This window comes from Gossypium hirsutum, chromosome A06 (genome assembly GCF_007990345.1).
Source record: "Gossypium hirsutum isolate 1008001.06 chromosome A06, Gossypium_hirsutum_v2.1, whole genome shotgun sequence".
NCBI classification, from domain to species: domain Eukaryota; kingdom Viridiplantae; phylum Streptophyta; class Magnoliopsida; order Malvales; family Malvaceae; genus Gossypium; species Gossypium hirsutum.
This window is the reverse complement of record NC_053429.1, coordinates 123,178,665-123,199,029: the sequence shown is the minus strand read 5'-3', so window position 1 is coordinate 123,199,029 and position 20,365 is coordinate 123,178,665. Positions and strand designations below refer to the sequence as shown.

The following is a 20,365-nucleotide window of genomic DNA, read 5'->3' as shown; positions in this document are numbered from 1 at the left end:
TCCCTTGGAGAAAATTTGTACAGACATAATTGTTATCCTCTCTAAGGACATGTTGTAAGATCTATTGTCTATCATTTGATAAAAGTTGATGAACTCGTCTGATCAAAATAGAATTTGACGTCCTCGATGAGAACTCTTAGATAGCCTTCATAACTTTCACATTATCAGACTGAATTAACACTCTTTCATAATCCCAAATCTAAAAAGAAGTCAACCCATCCCATTGATAGCTCAAACTTCAAAGATTATCATTTTACTTAAGGAAATGGATAAAATTTATTACTTATCTTTTAAGAATCTAACTTTTAATTTAATAAAATAATTAAAAAAATCCTTAAATTATAAATGTTGTAATTTTTTAACTAAAATGAATGATAAATTTAAAATTTAATCCCTATCTTAATTCATTGTAAATTTAAACAAAATGAAGGAAGCGTAATATTATGTTCAACTAATTTGACTTTGAAAATAAATGGTTCTTATCCATTTTTGCAAAGGGTAAATTCTTTAGACAATCTTTGTACAATAGTTAAGATTATAATTTAGTCCATATATCATAAAATCGAGTAAATCATTGTACATTAATGCAAACAAGTAAAAATAATAAGCATGCTAACGGAATTTGGAAATTAAAGATGTTCAAGGGTTGAATTGACTGAAAAGCTCGTTTCTTTGTTTAAATAAAAATAACTTTTATTTAAATATGAACATATGTTAGAGCAGGGGCGTAGGGGATGGCAGGGCCCTGATCTCCTTAAAATAGAAAAGATTTTATTTAGATCTTTTAAAATTTTTAAAATTTTAAATTAGTATAGGTAAAATTATATTTTACCCCTAATAATGATAACTTTTAAAAATTATAAAAAAATTATATATAAACTATGAAAATGGTTAAATTACATTTTTACTATCATAAAAATTATCATTTAATTTTGGCCCCCTAAAAAGTTTTCTGGTTTTGCTCCTGAGTTAGAGTACTAATCCAAATTTACCAAGCCTAAATGCTCTTTAATAAAAAAAAAAGTGAAAACAAAAAACATGGAGGCTGTAAGAGAGAAAAATCTACACTCTATGGGTTTTATTGAAAATAAAGAGAAATTATAATGATTTTAATGCTAAAATAAAAGGAAAATTACAGACAAAGACACGAGTCGTTGAGGTGAATACGCGTTGCAGAAGGGATTGGGGGCCTAGAAACAATAACGACGTCGTTTCCAATCTGCAATCCTAACTATATATGGGATTTTTTTCCGTCCTTTTATTTTTATAGGTAGATAGATAAAGATGACCACTCCGGTTTGCCCATTCGTGAAAGCGGCTCGACCGGACGATAATGGTTCGGCCAAAAAATCCACCGTCGGCGGCAGCGAAGCAACAAGGAAAGATTCCGGTGACTCCGCCACCGTGTCTCCGAAATGCCCTTTTGGTTACGATTCCAATAATTTTAAGCTCGGTCCTCTCAGTTGTATGATCTGTCAAGCACTTCTCTTTGACTGCACCAAATGTATCCCTTGTTCTCATCTCTTTTGCAAGTAATAATTAATAATCCCTTTTTTTCTTCTTCCGATTGGGTTTTCTTATTTCACTTCTTTTTCTGTTTTCTATGATAATTCTTTGATTCCTTTTTCTTATTCGACTGTTTTTATGTTTTTTTAAATAATCATTTATTTGATTTCTTTTTATCTTTTTATGTTAATTCGTTGATCCAATTTTCTATTATTTGACTGTTTTTTGCTGCAAGTTTTGTGATAATTTTTGTGGGGTTTTCATTATTTGACTTTCTTCTTTATGATAATGAACATTTTGTTTTCTTTCTTCCATAATTGACCCTTTTTTCTGCTTTTTTTTTCCTGCTTGTAATGTTTATGTTACTTAATGTTTAGTATACTCGGACACAGGTACTTCATGGAAAATGAAAGAACCCAAGCAACATGGATCTAATGATAACTTTGTAGTCCTTTTAGATTGTACATATCGATTTAAGGGTGTGCCCATCGGTATGCAATTATATTCTTTTCATAAATTTGGATGGTCATTGATCCTGCGGTACCATGTTGAATATTTGTTGGATGCAATTGCTTAGAAGAACCCTTTTATTCCTTTAGATCTAATGATAACTCTGCGTTCCTTTTAGAGTGTGTATATCTCGGTTTAAGGATTGTCCACTATGTGGAGCTGACATAGAGAAACTGGAAGCTGACACCAATCTTCAAAGCATGGTTGATCGATTTATCGAAGGGCATGCTAGGATCAAAAGGGCACATGTTGGCGTCAATGGTGAAGGAGAGCAAGTTTCAAATGACGATAAGAAGGTAATTTACGAGGATGTCTCGTTGGACCGAGGTGCTTTCTTGGTGCAACAGGCCATGAGGGTAAGTGTCGTGCTTGTTGCTTTATTTCTGTACTCCTAGCAGCCTGTTTCAATTATTTGAAATTAGTTTATGCTTGCTTTATACAGGCATTCCGTGCACAGAATATCGAAAGTGCTAAATCTAGACTCATTATGTGTGCGGAAGACATCAGAGATCAATTAGAGAAAATGGGAAACACATCTGAATTGTGCTCACAGCTCGGCGCAGTTCTGGGTATGCTTGGTGACTGCTGGTATGTTCCTAGACACACTCCTCTCTTTCCTCTTTATTGCATATGTTTAGTTGTGTCACTGTGATTCATAATTGCGTGACTTTCATTCTAAATCTTAATGCTTGCTGTAAATCCAAATATGATAACGTGTCTTTCCTTGAGCTCTTTGATCTTGATATAGATATGGATATGGATATGGATATGGTACAATGTTAATTGGGCATGGTATGTCTTGGATATGGATATGTATCCAACATGGGTATGTTCAGTTTTTATAAGATTTTCATGTATTTGGTAGAATCCTTGGAGGATTAGATACTGATATCCATGTCTAGATATGCACTAGACATGGGGATTTCAGAGAGTCAAAGCAACATACTCTAGGGAATGCTTGCTTTGTTGAGCAAATATCTTTTTGAAAGAGTCTAATAAGTTTCTTTTACTATAGCACTTGTATGGAAGAATATTGAACTTTCTTATTGAAATCAAAGAAATTTCACTTCAAATTTCTGAATCATCATCTAACGTCCCTACCCTCTTCCTTAAAAGTTGCATGACTGGTTGAGGCCAAGACTAATCCTTGCTTCAACTAACGAATGTTGAAGCATGTGAAATGACTTTAAATCTTAGAAATAATTGATGGGAAATCCTTTTTCTGTCCTTAAAGTGTGACTGAGGGTCTTTTAAGATCATGAAGGAGAATCTTTATTGACATTAATGTTGCAGAGATAGAATGGTTGTTGAGGGTGTTTCAAGAGTTTTGTTGTGAAAAATGTGAGACTATTTCATGCAAAAAGATTGGCTTTTTGAAGAGTACTGATTTTTAGTTGAATTCAAATATGTTTGGGAATTATATTTATTTGTTATCCTTATGAAAATCTTGTTTATGAAGATAAAAAAAATTTTGAGGAGAAGATTGGCCTAATTTTAGGCTTGGAAGTTCTTAGACCGACTCATAATTTGGGTGCAACACCGGTGTGGTTTAGACATTTAGGGGGAAAATAACAGTAAATCACTAGAATTTGGACTGAAAAATGAGTAGAAAAAGTTGGAACTCTAGAAAATTTAGAGTTATAAAAAAACTTTACTTTTTCTATTAATTCAAAGAAAATAACAAGAATGTTGTGGCTATAAATAATTACAACTTATTTATGCTAGGGTTACAAATAAAGTTTTAATCCAAGCCTCAGATTTACACCCTAATGGTAACTAATAATCCTAGCTCTAGATTTAAACCCGAAAGATATCTTATAATCCTAGGTGTCTATTTATATGTCAGACATGACACATATATGATGATACAATAATTTCTAAAAAGAACAGTGCACGGATATGGCATGACACAACAATAAAAAGTTTTTTTAATGTAATGGTATATGGTAAACATGTAAAATTGATACTTTTTAATTAAACATTAATATGCAAATAGCTTTTTTAGTTTTTTTTTCTGAATTTTAAAACTTGAACTCTTTAAAAACATAATTTAACCCAATTGCTCATTGTCTATTCCATATTTAGGAGACGAATGCAAAAAAAGGGGTGTGTCTAATCTTGACCATATTTTGATTGTATCCGATTTTGTGTTTATTGATTTTTACGTGTCCTTACATGTATTTTGCCATGTCAAAACTGTGTCCATATTTGACATGTAGATACTCCCTTTACAGAAGCGTCCGTGCTTCATAGACTGTAAGCATGATATCAGAAAACTTAGAGAAGAATCCTGAAAGAGCAAAACTGTCTAAAGCCAAACTGTCTAATATGGACAACTGGAGAAGACATCTTTATATTTGTAAGGCAATTGTTCGAGTAAAACTGAACATTCAAGTTTTTTGCAGTCGAGCAATGGGAGATGCTGCTGCTGCAATCAATTATTTCGAGGAGAGTGTTGAGTTCCTTACCAAATTGCCAGCTGATGATCTTGAGGTTACAACACAAACTTTCCTTTTGCGATGCTTCCTTATTAATGAGGCCGCCATGATCATCATTTTCAAACATACTTTCTGCAGATCACACATACACTATCTGTTTCACTTAACAAAATTGGAGACCTAAAGTATTATGATGGAGATCTTCAAGCGTCAAGGTCTTACTACTTCCGATCACTGGGTGTCCGCCGTGATGTTATCAAAAACCATCCCGGTGTTGCTTCACAGGTAAGATGCTTGTTTTTTTCTCTTCCTTTTTTTTGAACCCTTTCGGTTTAGCTTAGCATGTTATTATCATCATAGTCTGTCTATGTTATAGGTCCATATCAGTGCTTTTGAGCGTTGAATAAAAAGCTGGATCAGAGGTCAAACCAGGGTGACCTCCGGGTCACTGGTTCAGATGGTTGAATCAATTGAACTGGATTATGCAGTCAATATAAATTAATGTTGAACATATTTTGATATTAAATAACTACTAAATATAGTAATTAGTTCGTAAAATATGTAGTTGGCTTCATGTTATGGTGTTTAGTATATGATTAGGAGGGTAAAAATTCAAAATTCATTATTTACAAAAATAAGTTTAGTAATAGAAAAAAACCAGAAAACTGTGTTTTTACAATTTAATCCAGTTTTTTGCCAGTCTCTATGAAAACTTTTTGCCTTCTCTTCATACCGATATAAAGAAACCTATCATGGATGGGGCATTCTCCAAATATATGAGAAACTTTTAAAAAATAAACAGATGCACACCCTTGCCTGACACATACCCACAATGACATCCAAGCCTGATTAGCATAGTTTCAGTCAACTTGTGTCAATCAAATCTTTTGGCCTCATTAAAATCCTACTTTTTGGTGCTATGCATAAGTTTCTTGGATCACCTTGTTTCAGCCACTGTTCTGCAACTTGATTCCTACCAATTAAACTTTGATGCAACTATTAAACTAAACCATTCTTACGATGACTATAAACTTTAGAATTCCTTGCTTTTCATGTTCTAAAAACTCACGGCTGGTGAAGTACACCGGATGACTGGTCTTTTCGCCTTACGTCTTCTTGTATGATCAGTGTTATAGCCCCAATAATTACTACTAATAAAATTCCACTGGGAACCAAAACCGTGACTAAATAGTGGGTTTCCATGTTACTTGGACTTGGGTATGAGTATTGGATATGAGCATGCATCGAACACAGTTGTGTTCACTTTTTAATTTGTTTTTACATGTAATTGGAGAGTTCTTGGAGAATCATATTCCCCATGGCCATGATTGGGTATGTGTTTGATGTCAGTGTCAGGCAAGTGTACTTAAAGGGGGAAAAAAAAAAGAAACAGTTGGAGAAGCAAGGGAGTATGAAGCAAATGCCAGTGTTTCCAAATTAGTCCAACCTTGATAGTACAGAGTATTATCATTCTGACATGCTCTGGGTATGGTATAATACCACAGGCTTGGTTTAGGGTTGTGATCTCACCTCACCTGTTCCTTTAGCTGGTCTAAATTAACCCGAAAATGGAAGGCTAGTCTGAGTTAGTTGAACTTTGTTGAAGTTTTTGTCAAAACCGCTGCCTGTGGAAACTGAATGGGTATATTGTTTGTAAAAAGTAAGAAACTAGTTAACGCTATGTTTCTTTGATTCTTCACTGTTGTTGAAGTACTTGTGTCCAACGCATATTTGGACATTGATGCATGTGGATATGATTCTCCAAGGACCATTCAAATGCATGTAAAATGTCAGGAAAAAATCTCAACATACCCCTGTCAATCCCAAACCTGTATCCTACACTCAAACCTGAGTTTTGGTAAGATAGGTTCATTTTGGTACATGGTTTAGTAATCCCACTAGTTTGTTTTATTGATTGATGCCAGTAGATGTGTCCATGAGCAACCCGACTTACTAATTACCTTATCTTGGGCCAGGGGGGCAACTTTGCTGTTGGACAAGTCTAATTGCCAATTATAAAGAATGTTTACTTGGAATGATTTAAACGGTTATCTATATATAGTTTTCTGTGTTATTAAATCTTGAAATAAGTGAACTCACTCGAAAAATTTATGCAAAAACCCGAATTATTAGTTTTCAAATATTTATTATTTTTATTCCTCAGACATTTGATATATCTTTTGCCCAATCTATTTATTTAACTGCAAAAAGTTGCAAATTTTTCAGTATGCTGAATTTTGGTTCTTTGTTTTCTGTGATGGATTTACAATTGAAATCCATTCTAGTACTCGAGAAGCTCTGTTACATTCCGACTTTGATGCTTCTGTTGGCATTGAACAGTGTATTGTTGCTTTTGTATTTGCAGATTCTGGATGTAGCTGTTTCTCTTGCAAAAGTTGCAGATGTAGACAGAACTCTTGGAAAAGAGGATGTGGCGGTCGATGGATTTCAAGAAGGCATAAAATTGTTAGAATCTTTGACACTGAAATCCGAAGAAGCCGGTCTCGAGCCAAGGGTAAGGTTTCTCCTCAAATGCAAGTTTTTAAGCTATAACTACTCCCCAGAAAATGGGTTTCTCATGTTCGTTTTCACTTTGCAGCGCCTTTCAGTGCTGGCATTCCTCAAATCTCAGCTTGAAGAGAAACAGCATGAGGCAACTGCTAGCTCTGTATCCTCATAATGGAAAATAACTATGAACCAAAATAAAGGAGCCGGTTTCTGTACATACAGAAGCTCGAGTTTGCCGATCAATGAGCTCTGCCCGGTTCCGAAAAAAAGAGACAATCCCTGTAGATGTGCCAGTGCCAGAGCTAGAGCCAGAGACTAGTGAATATTTGGTTAATCCTTAGAGCACAAGTAGAAAGTCATGCTTGAATTTCTCTGTTAAATGTCACTTTTCAACTTGAGTTTTTTTATATAATAAGAGGCAAACAACACCACCTCCATTTTAGCAGAATTCAGTGTTATTGTTGCTCTGTTATTGGGTTTTCTAGTTCTTAAACCTATTATCCTAACCTTTGCAAGACTTTGGTTACCTATTAAGTTCGTTTAAAAAAATGAATCGAGCTTTAACACAAACATTCAGTTTTAATTTTTTTTTAATACAAAAGTAAAAAATAAAGTACCAGATGAGAAGCTAAAACTATCAGTTTGGTTGTATCCCGTTTTCAGTGCACAAATTCTGTAGCAATTTCCTCAAGGTGTTGATATCATCCATGATTTTGGTTTAAACTCCCAGTGAATAGGATTCCGCTTATCTTCGATGATCCTTCCTCTTGTCCAAATGACACATCAAGAAATTTCAAGCTGTATAGCCTTCGCTAGAGTGAATTGGATTATCATCTGCCTTCTAGCTGCTCCATTGTCGTGGTTGAAGTTCTCATGAATATTGAGCCATGTTTTGAACTCCGGCGTTTTGATGAGGAGATCCAATATAACTATACTTGTACTTCACTGCTTTCTTGTGGTCTGGTTGACTTCCAAATGCTGCTTCAATAACCGCTACAGCATTTGGACTAACACCTTCAAATACAACTTTGTTCTTATGGATCCAAATGCTCCACAAAGTGATAACAAAGCTCGTGAAGTCTTCAGGCATGATTTCCTTTTCATTCTTATCTTGTTTCATAACGTGCATATAGTCCAAGTGCCAATTAATGAACACCAAGTTTGTATGTCTGAATGGTCTCTGCCTCAGCTCGAAAGAAAGTGCACCAAGTTCCCATAGATCTACTACTACTTTTATGAATGTTGAGAATCTTAGACACAGAGATGACAACTTTAAAAGGTATTTTGGCTGACCATAGCATCTTCCAAACATCATTGGGTATGTTCAAAGTGGTGGAGTTCAGCCTTCTGTCATTTTAATTATTGAGTTGGTAAAAGTATGCTGATTTTACAGAAAACTTACCATCATGGGTAAGTTTCCATTTCGGTTTTTCATTGCCTTCAGACAGAGGTTTTGTTTCCCACCACCTACGGATGCCCATGTTTTGCAATTCGTCTTGAACCATTCCATGATTTGCTCCAAGTAATAGATTTGCTTCTCTCAATCTATTTTCTCTTTGCCAGGTGATGTGCTTCATTACATCTCTTTCACTCATAATACTTCTCCAGGCTCATCAATTACCTGCGTTTGCTTGGCACTGAAAGAAATTGTCATTAGTATTTGAATTTTGGCCTATGATGTCAACTTATCAATGGTTTGACCGGTTCATTCACTCATTCGATTCTGAAAATCCTGATTCATACTTTTTCGAGGATATTAGTAGACTACCCACGTACGAATCTTAAAATTGAAAGCTTTGTGGTGTGTGAATCAACTTGTTCTCATAGGATTGTGACTTTATGGAAAGTACTTTAAAGACTGCTAAATTTGTCCAAAAATATTACAGTGTCCACAACTTGCCAAAAAAAAAAAAACATTTGTAATCAATTAAAAGGTTAGAAATTTTCCTGAGAAAACAAAGATACAGTGGTAATTGTTTGCAGTAAAGAATGATTGTGTTGGTAAAGAATAAATTTAGTACAACCCCGAACAGTTAAGTTTCATTTGAAACACCATCTATTACAAGACGGATATCATCTTTCAGAATTTTCTTACCATGTAACGGAGGATCCATAAAACCGCACAAAAATTCAAGAACACTCCTTCACAATACAATCTTTGCAAGTAACAGTTTGCATGTATAAATTCCAGGCATATATCATAATTCAACCATTCAATAATAATTTCCTTTCAACTCAATTAATTGAGGTTTATCTTCGCATTCATCCATCTCTTGACCTGAAGTATTTTTTATCTTATAAATAACACATTCTTCAAACATATTTTCCTTAAGTCGATACTCATACATAAGTCATATTGTCTTTGTAATCTTATCTTTTTTTGTTTTTTTCCATCATCACTATTATCACCACTATATTCATAAAAGTTTAGCATATTCGAATACCCTATCACTTTACTATCATAAAAATAGGTCTATCAGATTTCCAAAACCCACTACTGCCACTTTGCACAACCCTATTTCGAGAGCTAAACACAAATAGTTAATTTCTTTGATGCAAGTCATTATCTAAATCTAAAAAGATAAAACAAAACTTGCATGAATAAACATCAAAAACCTCAATAAGACCATTGTATTGATAGCCTAAAACATCTACCACGTCAAAACCGTTAACCATCAAACACCATACCCGACGGAACAATCATGATTTTATGAATTGTTCTTAAATATTATTAGATACAGCAAGACAATTTATATAACTAAAAGTAACGTGAATACATGAAGTAATTAACAAATAAAAAAATTATATAAATATAAAATGGTATGACCCAATAAAATATACATATACATCAATCTCCAAATCTACCATAATAAGAAGTTTAAATAAAATCAAAACTTTTCCAAATATAATATTAATTACAACCAAACATTATTAAAATATAATGTGTATGATTGCATCGAATCAAAATTTATATATCAAATTGTACATTAAATCAAAATTTATGTATAATTTTAAGGTTTATCTCATAAATATATTAAATTACAAAGAAAAATCTAATATTAATTACCAATCTTCCTTAAATTAATTAAAAAAAGAAGTTTAAATATAACAAAACTATACCAGATAAAATAAAATAAGAAATTATGCCCAAGTATAAGTTTATGTAATAAATCTCTTAAATGACAAAGCCTTATTAGGGTTTAGGGTTTTGACTAGAAAACCTCTTAGTTTTTGGTCTATTCAAAATATTGAAGAGGATGATGAGAAGGAAGGAGTTTGTAGGAAGTTTTCAAGTTCCAGAGGAGATCGAAAGAGAAATTCTATCAAGATTGCCCGTCAAAAGTTTGTTCCGATTCAAAACCGTTAAAAGATCGTGGCGTAATCTCATCGAAGACTCTACTTTCATCGCCATGCATTTGAATTGTTACGGTAGCAATACGGATGGTTTTTTCATTCATGAATGTTATTCTTATGGAATCCAACTTTCGAGGTCCTTATTTGACCAACCACGAAAATTCATAATTGGTTCAATCAATGGATTAGTTTGCTTAAGCAATACGATACGCTGCTTTCTGAAGAAAGATGATAGGTTGAGAATACATATTTGCAATCCTTCCACGAGAGAAATTATGGAGCTTCCTCAATGTTATCATGACCATAATGATTTTCTTTTCGGCATTGGTTTTGGGTTTTGTCGTAAACTCAATGACTATAAAGTGGTAAAGGTTAGCAACCGTCGTGATTCGTCTTCATCGGAAGTTCAGGTTCAAGTTTATAGTTCAAACATGAATTCTTGGAAAATGATAAAGATAGAGAATCCAAGTTCGTGGGCATTGTTGCCTTTGTATCGAGGCAACGGGTGTTTCAATGGAGCTTTTCATTGGCAAGGATTGAAGAAATCATCATCCAAGAAAATTATCAAAACCATCGTATCGTTTCAATTTGATGAGGAGGTGTTTCGAGAGATTAATTTGCCAAATGATCCAGATTTTCAAGGTAACGTCGACTTTTTTATCACGGAATATCGGGACTTCTTCTCCTCTTTAGTTGTCAAACCAGAACCAAATGTGAATGTTTATAAAGTATGGGTGATGAAGGAATATGGTGTGTCTGATAGTTGGATTAAACAACTCAACATTGAAGTACCAATCTCACAAGATCAAGTAATATTTAGATCAATTAGGGACATTAAATATAAAGACATTCTCTTTCAAGACAGCCATCACAGATTCACTTGGTATGATACCAAAAGCAAGCAAATGGACGGCCAATCTCAGTTATTATTACAATGGTATTGTATTCGTTGCAAGGAAAGCTTGGTTTCGTTGTCCCAAAAAAGGTAGTACCACTTCTTTCCAATAATGAATTTAAATTTACCATTATAGTTAGAGATTAGTGAAATTTCCGATGGTTTTGGATTTTTATTTTTTTATGATTTTTAGACTTTTTATGTATTTACATTTGAATATGAACGAACTGAATTAAATGTTGTGTATGATGAAAAATAATCGCACTCGAATCTAAATACCATAAATTAGTTGCTTTCGAGGTTATGTTTGAATAACTCAACAACTAAAGTCTCCACGCTATATTATATGATCATCTCCTAGCCTTGACCTGCAGGCTTGAGAACGTAAAATGTCGAGCTTTAATATCGAGTAGTGTAGAAATCGAAACCCTAGCTAATGTCCCATGAACATCTTTACTGGGGTATAGTCAAGGGGTTGGTAATGGCTTTAACCCCTCTTTAGCTTAATAAAATAATTATATCTATAGTCTCTCTCTAAAATTACAAGATTCAATTGTCTTTTTTAACTTCAAATTAAATGAAAAAAAATCAAAGTTTTAGCTTGATTGGAATCAATATTATTTTCAGTGCAGGAGGATATGAGTTCAAGTGCGTTGAAGGGCATTATCCTCTTATTTAAGGGTTAGTAAAGGGCTATGGATAGTTCTAAACACTACTTGTAAAAAAAAAAAGCCAAATATGATAAGAACTTATAATGAGATTAATGTTAATTTTTTTTTCTTTTAACTCCATTAATTGAGGTCCATCTTCACATTCATCCATCTCTTAATGTGAAGTATCTTTTATCTTGTAAATAACACATTCTTAAAACATATCTCTCTTAATTAAGTTGATACTCATACATAAGCCACATTGTCTTTGTAATCCCATCTTTTCTATTTTTTCTCCATCACCATCATTATCATTACCACAATATTCATAAAAGTTTAGCATATTTGACTTCCATATCACTTTACTATAATAGAAAATAGGTTTATCACCAGTGGAAGATTTCCAAAACCCACCCACTACAGCAGAACAAGTTTTTAGAGGCTTTTTTTTGAGTTTATAAGCGCCGTTAAAACTATTTGTGGCATTTTTATTAAAGCCACAAAAAAATGCCTCTAAATTATAGAACATGAGCTTTAGCGGTGCTTTTACTAAAAACGCCGTAAATGCCACTATAGAACATTGCCGCCTTGTATGAACCTTTTAAGTTTTATTCCATCACTCTTGTTTAGAAGAATCTTTTCTTAAGGGCTAAACACAAATTGTTGATTTCTTTGATACAAGTCATTATTCGAATTTGAAAAGAAAAAATAGGACTTGTATGAATAGATTTATAGCTACATCATGAAAAAGGTGGCAAGCAAAAGGTCACATATTGGTTGAAAATCTATGAAATTAGGAATACTATATATTAATTATGAGAATCCTTTTGCCAAGGAGATTTTTAGATGCTCAATGAGATATTCTCATTTTATGAATACATTACCTTTTCAAATATTTGATCTCTCGATAGAATTTTGAGACAAAATGACTTGTTGATATAAGAGAATAATCCCCTGCATCGCTTTCTGCCTTTTTCCCATTCCATCACTTGATCACTCTATTACCCTTCTGAAATAGCTTATGGTCCTTTCAAGCTAACGAAACGAAACTCCAAATAATAATATTGGGTTTAGTTCTTGTTTATAGCTGGAATGTTAGGAATCCTACATTGCTAAGTAATACATATATAATATAAAGGATTTAAATGATACATTCTCTATAATTAAATTAATTTAGATGATTAGCCCGCTGTGCAAATTTACTTATTGAATAACCCGACTAACCCAATTATCTAATTATCCAATTAAATTCAATCTACCCATTAAAATTACTTAGTAAGCAATTAACTCTTACTCTTATTCCCAAACTATGACTCCGGCTAAATTTGACCCAAACCAGCACACAAAGCATGCATTTTACACCAACCTTGACCCGAAACCGAACCCTTTTCTTGTAATCCTTGTAGAGACTATATAATTTGAGCGACTAAACACTTTGAGTTATGTAATAGTGAACTTACTTTATTTCAAGGCCTGCAATTTCATAACTCACTTCTTCTAAATGTTCGTTAATGGCGGTTACAGCTTCTTGCACTCCTCTAATGGCTTCCTTGAGAGCATTATCATACTCGGCATTTGCTTCTGCTTCTTTGGTTCCGGCAGGTTCTGTTATCTCCTGGAGATGCACACATTCATGTTCCATTGGCATCTTAAATGAGCAATTCTCATGGTTCACCAGACGCTCCGACGGACGACCTGCCATCTTCAAGACCTGAATCGTGGCAGTCTATGTATACAGAATATATATATATATAGCCATACATGTAAGAAGGTTGATGACAAAGACTATGTATCATATAAATTTAATATAATATCGAAATTGAGTTTTATGTACCCGTACCTGACACTCATCTCTGATAACATAGAATGGCAACATAAAATTATAATTCCAGTGTTGGATATAATAATCTTAGGAGCAATGGTACAAGAATGACTAGAGGCATACCAAATGCAATTTCTGCTTTTCCTGTGTTTGAACGGCTCTGAGCAGCTCAGCTAGATCAACTCGGTAGTAATCGGGGTTTAAAAATAGAGATTCCATCTCAAGGACCTGCACTCAAGCCAATGATGTAGTAAGAACATACAGTCTCAAAAAAAGGAATTCAAAGTTTATGACATGATCAGGTGTTGAACTCAGAACTTGTTTCGAGCAATCATTGAACTCGACTGTGATCTCACTGCAAAGCTGCTGGTAGGCCAATTCCCCTCTCGATTTCATATACTCCGAAAAACCCCTCATCAGTTTAATGCCGAAACTATGGTTCAAAATTCTCTCAAGAAAAACATAGTAAACATAACGAAAGCATAACATATGGTACATTCGGTTGAAGCTTTTGATAAGATTTATGTTAAGATGATGTTAGAATGTAGTGAAAAGTATTGGATTAAATTAGAAATTAGTTAAGCAAAATGACCCAGAGAATAATCCCCTCCATCGCTTTCTGCCTTTTTTCCATTTCCATATCACTTGATCACTCTATTAGCCATATGAAATAGCTTATGGTCCTTACAAGCTAACAAAACGAAATTCCAAAATAATATCGGGTTTAGCACTCGTTTTTAGTTTACAATGTTAATAATCCCACATTATTAAGAAATATATAATATAAAGACTTTAAATAACAAATTCTTTATAAATAAATTACTTGAGTTACATAAGCCTAAGTATTGGGTTTTTTTTAAAATAATTATAATAATTATTTAAATAAAATTATATCTTGATGAATATGTTGAAATAATATAATTTTTTTTATGAAATGTGCAACTATTCATTACTTAAATCCAGTTTGCCATTTTTACTTTGTTGTTTTCTAGAGGTAAAATTTAAACATTGACATCTCAAGTCTTGGTTTTAACTTCTTCTATATTTAACTTTTTTTCTTCCTTTTAATCTGTTTAAATTCTTTAAAGTTTAAGTTAATATATGATAGATTTATACTTTGATCCCCATAATAATAAAATTATGATTTGATCCTAAAATTATAAGTTAATATAATAATCAAATTACATTTGTGCTCTCATAAAATTTATAATTTAACTTCAGTCTGAAAAAAGTTTCTAACTTGGAGATGCACACATTCATGCTCCATTGGCTTCTTAAATGAGCAATTCTCATGGTTCACCAGACACTCTGACGGGCGACCTGCCTTCTTCAAGACTTGAATCGTGGCAGTCTATGTATAGAATATATATATAATACATTGTCAGCAGAGAATACAGGATTTTCCGTACCTCATTCTAGTTGTTTATTAACTCCGATGCTGCTTTAATAAGTGCCATAGGATTCGGAGTAACATCTTCAAATAAAACTTTGCTGCTATGGATCCAAAAGTAATAGCGAAGATTGTGAAGTCTTCAGGCATGGCTTGGCTTGTTCCGTGACATGCATAATCCAAGCGCCAATTGAGTTAACACCAAAGTTGCAATCTGAGGGATGAACCAAACCAAACCGCCTTTTTGTACAAAAGATGGTTTGTGGTCTCCGCCTCAGCTTCACAAAAACTGCACTCCGTTGCCATAAATCTATTTCATTTATCAAGTTCAACTGCTAAGAATCTTCCACGCAAAGATGACTGTTGGGTTTTTGAACAATTTATCCGGAGGAAGTATGAAGCTTAGTATAAAACTTGAGCAACAACGTAATAAACCCGGATAAAATATGAAAGAAGCTTAGGCTTCAAAGACTTGAGACTTGCAGAAAGAAACTACCAACAAAGCAAAAATTTTTAGAAGAAATGAATTTTTCTTACTTTCCATTTCATCCGGCTAAAGCATTCCCATAAATGTTTGTCAAAAGGTTAGCTAAAATTACAAACAAAATGTAGTTGACATACCAGCTATCACATTCAAATCTTGACCAAATCCTAATAACTTAAAAGTTAGATTACAAAGCAACCAAATCAAGTTACAAATAAACAAAATGATTCTGTTTCATTTGGTTCAGCTCCAATTTTGGTTTGCATGCTGGTCTGATGTTGCATTGCAGGCCAAAGTTTAACACTCCTCCTTGGACTGCATGCAACAAACTTCAGTTTTTCTTCTTAAAGCATCAAATCGTGTAGCACCGAGAGACTTGGTTAAAATATCAGCAAATTGATTTTCTGAGCTGCAATGAACCAAATTTACCTCCCTCGATTGTTCAACCTCTCGAACAAAATGAAATTTAATCTTAAAATGTTTCATTTTGCCATGAAAAACAAGATTTTTAGCTATAGCAACTGCTAACTGATTATCAACCCTGATTTCAGTTGCTTCAACTTGTACTTCATTCAAGTCACACAAAAGTTTCCTAAGCCAAATGGCTTGATTAACAGCTGCAGCAGCTGCAATGTATTCTGCTTCAGCTGTAGATTGAGCAACAGTTTGTTGCTTCTTTGAGCTCCAACAGAAAACTCCAGAGCCAAAAGTAAAAAAGTATCCAGAGGTGCTTTTCATGTCATCAATGGACCCTGCCCAATTATTATCTGAATACCCTATCAATTTGAGCTCTTTTGCCTTCTCAAAATTCACTCCATGATTCAAAGTTCCCTTCAAATATCTGAGAACTCTCTTTACTGCTTTAAAATGGACAACATCACAGCAATGCATGAATCTAGACAGTAAGCTAACAGCATACATAATATCAGGTCTAGTAGCTGTTAAGTAAAGCAAACAACCTGCCAAGCTTCGATATTCCTTCTCATTGACCCTTTCTTGATTCCCACAACTAGTCAGCTTCTCCCCTTGAACCACTGGTGTGTTGACTGTTTTGCAATTGGACATGCAAAATCTATTGAGAATCTTTAAAGCAAAGACATGTTAGCTAATAAAGATGCCTTGATCAAATCGGTTCACTTTCATGCCAAGGAAGTATGTCATGACTCCCAAATCTGTCATCTCAAAAACTTTTTGCATTTGCACTTTGAACTTATCGATCAACTCTCCCTTGCTTCCAGTTATAAGTAAGTCATCCACATAAAGTGAGACAATCAGAAGAGTTTCATTTCCTGACTTCTTTATAAAAAAGTGTAGGTTCACTAACACTTTTCTCGAATCGAGCCTAGATATAGGTACTCATCAACCCTATCGTACCAGGCCCTTGGTGCTTGCTTTAGACCATACAAGGCCTTTTTTAGTTTGTAAACTTTGTTCTCCTCACCAGGAACCTTGAACCCCTCTGGTTGTTCAATAAAAATCTCTTCTTTTAGGAAGCCATTTAAGAATACTGACTTGACATCAAGCTGGTGAATTCTCCATTTCTTCTATGCAGCCAAGGCAAAAAAAGTTTAATTGTGTCTAGCCTTGCTACTGAAGCAAATGTCTCTATGAAATCTATGCCATATTGCGCACTGTAGCCTTTCACTAGAAGCCTCGCCTTGTGCTTGCTCAATGAGCCATCAACATTGTACTTGGCTCTAAACACCCTCTTGACACCTATGACTTTCTTCTGGTCTGGTCTGTCAACCAATTCCTAAGTGTCATTCTTGTGGATCATTTTTAATTCAGCTTCCATGGCCTTCTTCCAGCATTTGTCCCTGGCAGCCTTTTCAAAATCTGAAGGTTCAACTATTGCAACATCACATCTTTGGTAGATGTCTGCAATGGTTCTGGTGCCTCTCACAGGAGTATCATCAAAGTCTTCATTGCTAGGCTCATTTTCAACTGGTTCTAAGCTGTTGTCTAGCTGATTTTCTTCATTCAAACTTGCATCTGCATCACTCCAATTCCAGACTTTTTCTTCATCAAACCTCACATCCCTACTCAACAAAATCTTTTTTGTTGAGGGATCAAATACCCTATAACCTTTATTGATACTGCTGTAACCAACAAAGACCCCAGGCATAGATCTTTTGTCAAGTTTGGTTCTCTTTTCGGCTGGTATAAGAGTGTAGTAGACACAACCAAACACCTTTAGGTGTGGCACTGTTGGTTTGAGATCATGCCAAACTTCAAAAGGAGTTTTGTCCTTGACAGCAGTGGTAGGCAGCCTGTTAAGCAGATACACTGAAGTGTTTGCTACTTCAGCCCAAAATTTGCTTAGCAATTTTCTTTCAAATAACAGACATCTGGCCATATCGAGCACTGTTCGATTCTTTCATTCACAAACTTTATTTTTCTGAGGAGTATAAACTGTTGTTAGTTGATGATGAATTCCAGCTTGCTCACACAGCTTCTGAAACTTTTCGGACAAATATTCAGCACCATTATCTGATCTCAAAGTTTTGACCTTGCAGCCTGATTGGTTCTCAACTAGAGCTTTAAACTTGCTGAATGCTTCAAACACCTCTAATTTTTTACTTCAAAAAATAGATCCAACAAAATCTACTGAAATCATTAATAAATAGCACAAAATACTTGCTGTCATTTAAGGAGGAAGACTTCATTGGTCCACAAATGTCAGTGTGAACTAATTCGAGCTTGCCTAGAGCTCTCCATGCCTTATTAATTGGAAAGGGCAGTCTTGCCTGCTTACCAAGCTGGCAAACTTCACAAACATCATCACTGACCTCAATTTTGGACATGTCTTCAACCAAATTCAATCTATTCAGCAAACCAAGTGATTTGTGACTAACATGGCCTAACCTTTTGTGCCATAAACTAGCTGAGTCAGTAGCACTAGTATAGGCCTTCTTCTCTAGCTGATTTACATCCAACATGAAACACCTATCAGTCATAGGCACTGTAACCAGTACTTGACCAAATGAATCCTCAACAACACAGAAGTTATTCTTGAAAACTAGTGAATAAACCTTCTCAATTAGCTGACCAACACTAAGCAAGTTTTGGTCAATGCCAGGCACATAAAGGCACATAAAGTACATCAGAAATAACTTTGCTACCTGATTATGTGCTGATCACTGTATCTCATTTACCTCTAGCCTCAATAAGGTTGCCATTTCTAACTCTGACTTTGAAAGTAAACCTTCTGTCAAGATTCTTGAACAGCCTTTTATCTGAAGCTATATGGTGAGAATAACCACTGTCAACTAACCAGTTCTTACTGATTTTGTTTGAGATTGCGTAACAGGATACAGAAAAAACATGCTCTTCCTGAGCTTGAAGGTCTTCAGTAGCCTTAACTTGCATTTGCTGCTGACCTTGTACCTTCATTTTGTTATTGCACACCTTCTCAACATGACCAAACTGTTTACATCTTCAGCACTGAACATCTGGCTGTGCCAACAGTTCTTCTCCAAATGTGTGGTCTTTTTGAAGTGAATGCATAGTGGAAAGCTCTTTTTTTCCACATCCCTTTTTGATTTCTCCCTTTTATATATCAAGCCATGGTTTCTTGCCTTTGTAGCTTGAACTTGAGCTTTCTTTGGCCTTTGCTTAGAAAGCTCCTTCAGGGTGCTCTTCCTGCCTATTGTCCCTCCTTTGCTCAAGTGCATATAAAGAATTTACCAACTCCGACAATGAGATGGTTGATAAATCACTCGAGTCCTCCAATAAAGAAATCTTTGACTCAAATTTCTCAGGGAGAGTTGTAATGACCTTTTCAACAACTCTGCTCTCACTAAACCATCACCAAGGAGCCTAATGTTGTTGACTATGGCCATTATCCTATCAGAGTACTGCTTGATGGTCTCTGACTCTTTCATCTTCAAGTTCTCAAAGTCTCTCCTAAGGTTGATCAGTTGCCGCTGCCTTGTCTTGTCTGACCCCATAAACTCCTCATTTAGCTTCTCCCATGCTTGCTTTGGTGAGTCACATACCATTATCCGAGTGAAAATCACATCAGATACTCCATTTTGCAAGCAAGCCATTGCTTTATGCTTCTTGGCACACTCTTCACTATGCTGCCTCATCTGAGCAATGGTTGGATTGGCCCTTAATGGAGGTGGTTCAGCATCATTCTCGATCACATTCCACAAATCATGTGCTTGAAGGTATGTCTTCATCTTAACTACCCAGATATGGTAGTTCTCTCCAGTAAACACAGGTGGTGGTGTAAAACTCATCTTGCAGCTACAAAACAACAACTTCAACTTCTTCCTCTTTAAGTTTTCTCCACAAAGAAAAATACCAACAACAGAGGCCCTCAAAGATGACAGGCTCTTGATACTATTTGTTGGGTTTTTGAACAATTTATCCGGAAGCAGTATGAAGCTCAGTGTAAAACTTGAGCAACAACGTAATAAACCCGACTAAAATATGAAAGAAGCTTAGGCTTCAAAGACTTGAGACTTGCAGAAAGAAACTACCAACAAAACAGAAATTTTTGGAAGAAATGAATTTTTCTTACTTTCCATTTCATCCGACTAAAGTATATATATGTTACAATAAAATTGACAGTTACCTAACATAACTGCTCCCATAAATGCTTGTCAAAAGCTTAGCTAAAATTACAAACAAAATGTAGCTGACATACCAGCTATCACATTCAAATCTTGACCAAATCCTACTAACTTAAAAGTTAGATTACAAAGCAACCAAATCAAGTTACAAATAAACAAAATGATTCTGCTTCATTTGGTTTAGTTCCAATGCTGGTTTGCATGCTGGTCTGATGTTGCATTGCAGGT

The 20,365-nt window shown here is 34.7% G+C and overlaps 4 protein-coding genes across 4 annotated transcripts; 2 read left to right on the top strand and 2 right to left on the bottom strand.

Moving 5' to 3' along the window:
* The first annotated feature begins 1,142 nt into the window (after window positions 1–1,142).
* LOC107903372 (protein NCA1) lies at window positions 1,143–7,410 on the top strand. The gene is made up of 7 exons (XM_041116163.1): window positions 1,143–1,532; window positions 2,135–2,372; window positions 2,459–2,604; window positions 4,422–4,509; window positions 4,593–4,739; window positions 6,820–6,969; window positions 7,054–7,410. The coding sequence occupies exons 1-7, from the start codon at window positions 1,285–1,287 to the stop codon at window positions 7,132–7,134; spliced, it is 1,098 nt and encodes a 365-aa protein (XP_040972097.1). The 5' UTR covers window positions 1,143–1,284; the 3' UTR covers window positions 7,135–7,410.
* A 2,812-nt stretch (window positions 7,411–10,222) lies between these two features.
* Window positions 10,223–11,305, top strand: LOC121230561 (F-box protein CPR1). Its single transcript, XM_041115470.1, has one exon. It carries the CDS (start codon window positions 10,223–10,225, stop codon window positions 11,303–11,305), a length of 1,083 nt encoding a protein of 360 aa, XP_040971404.1.
* A 2,012-nt stretch (window positions 11,306–13,317) lies between these two features.
* On the bottom strand, window positions 13,318–14,100 carry LOC121230560 (uncharacterized). Its single transcript, XM_041115469.1, has 3 exons — window positions 14,002–14,100; window positions 13,807–13,911; window positions 13,318–13,587 (listed from the first exon to the last, which is right to left on the bottom strand). Exons 1-3 carry the CDS (start codon window positions 14,098–14,100, stop codon window positions 13,318–13,320), a joined length of 474 nt encoding a protein of 157 aa, XP_040971403.1.
* Window positions 14,101–18,704: 4,604 nt separating this feature from the next.
* LOC121230559 (uncharacterized) lies at window positions 18,705–19,801 on the bottom strand. Its single transcript, XM_041115468.1, has 3 exons — window positions 19,335–19,801; window positions 19,136–19,220; window positions 18,705–18,983 (listed from the first exon to the last, which is right to left on the bottom strand). Exons 1-3 carry the CDS (start codon window positions 19,799–19,801, stop codon window positions 18,705–18,707), a joined length of 831 nt encoding a protein of 276 aa, XP_040971402.1.
* Between the last annotated feature and the right edge of the window lie 564 nt (window positions 19,802–20,365).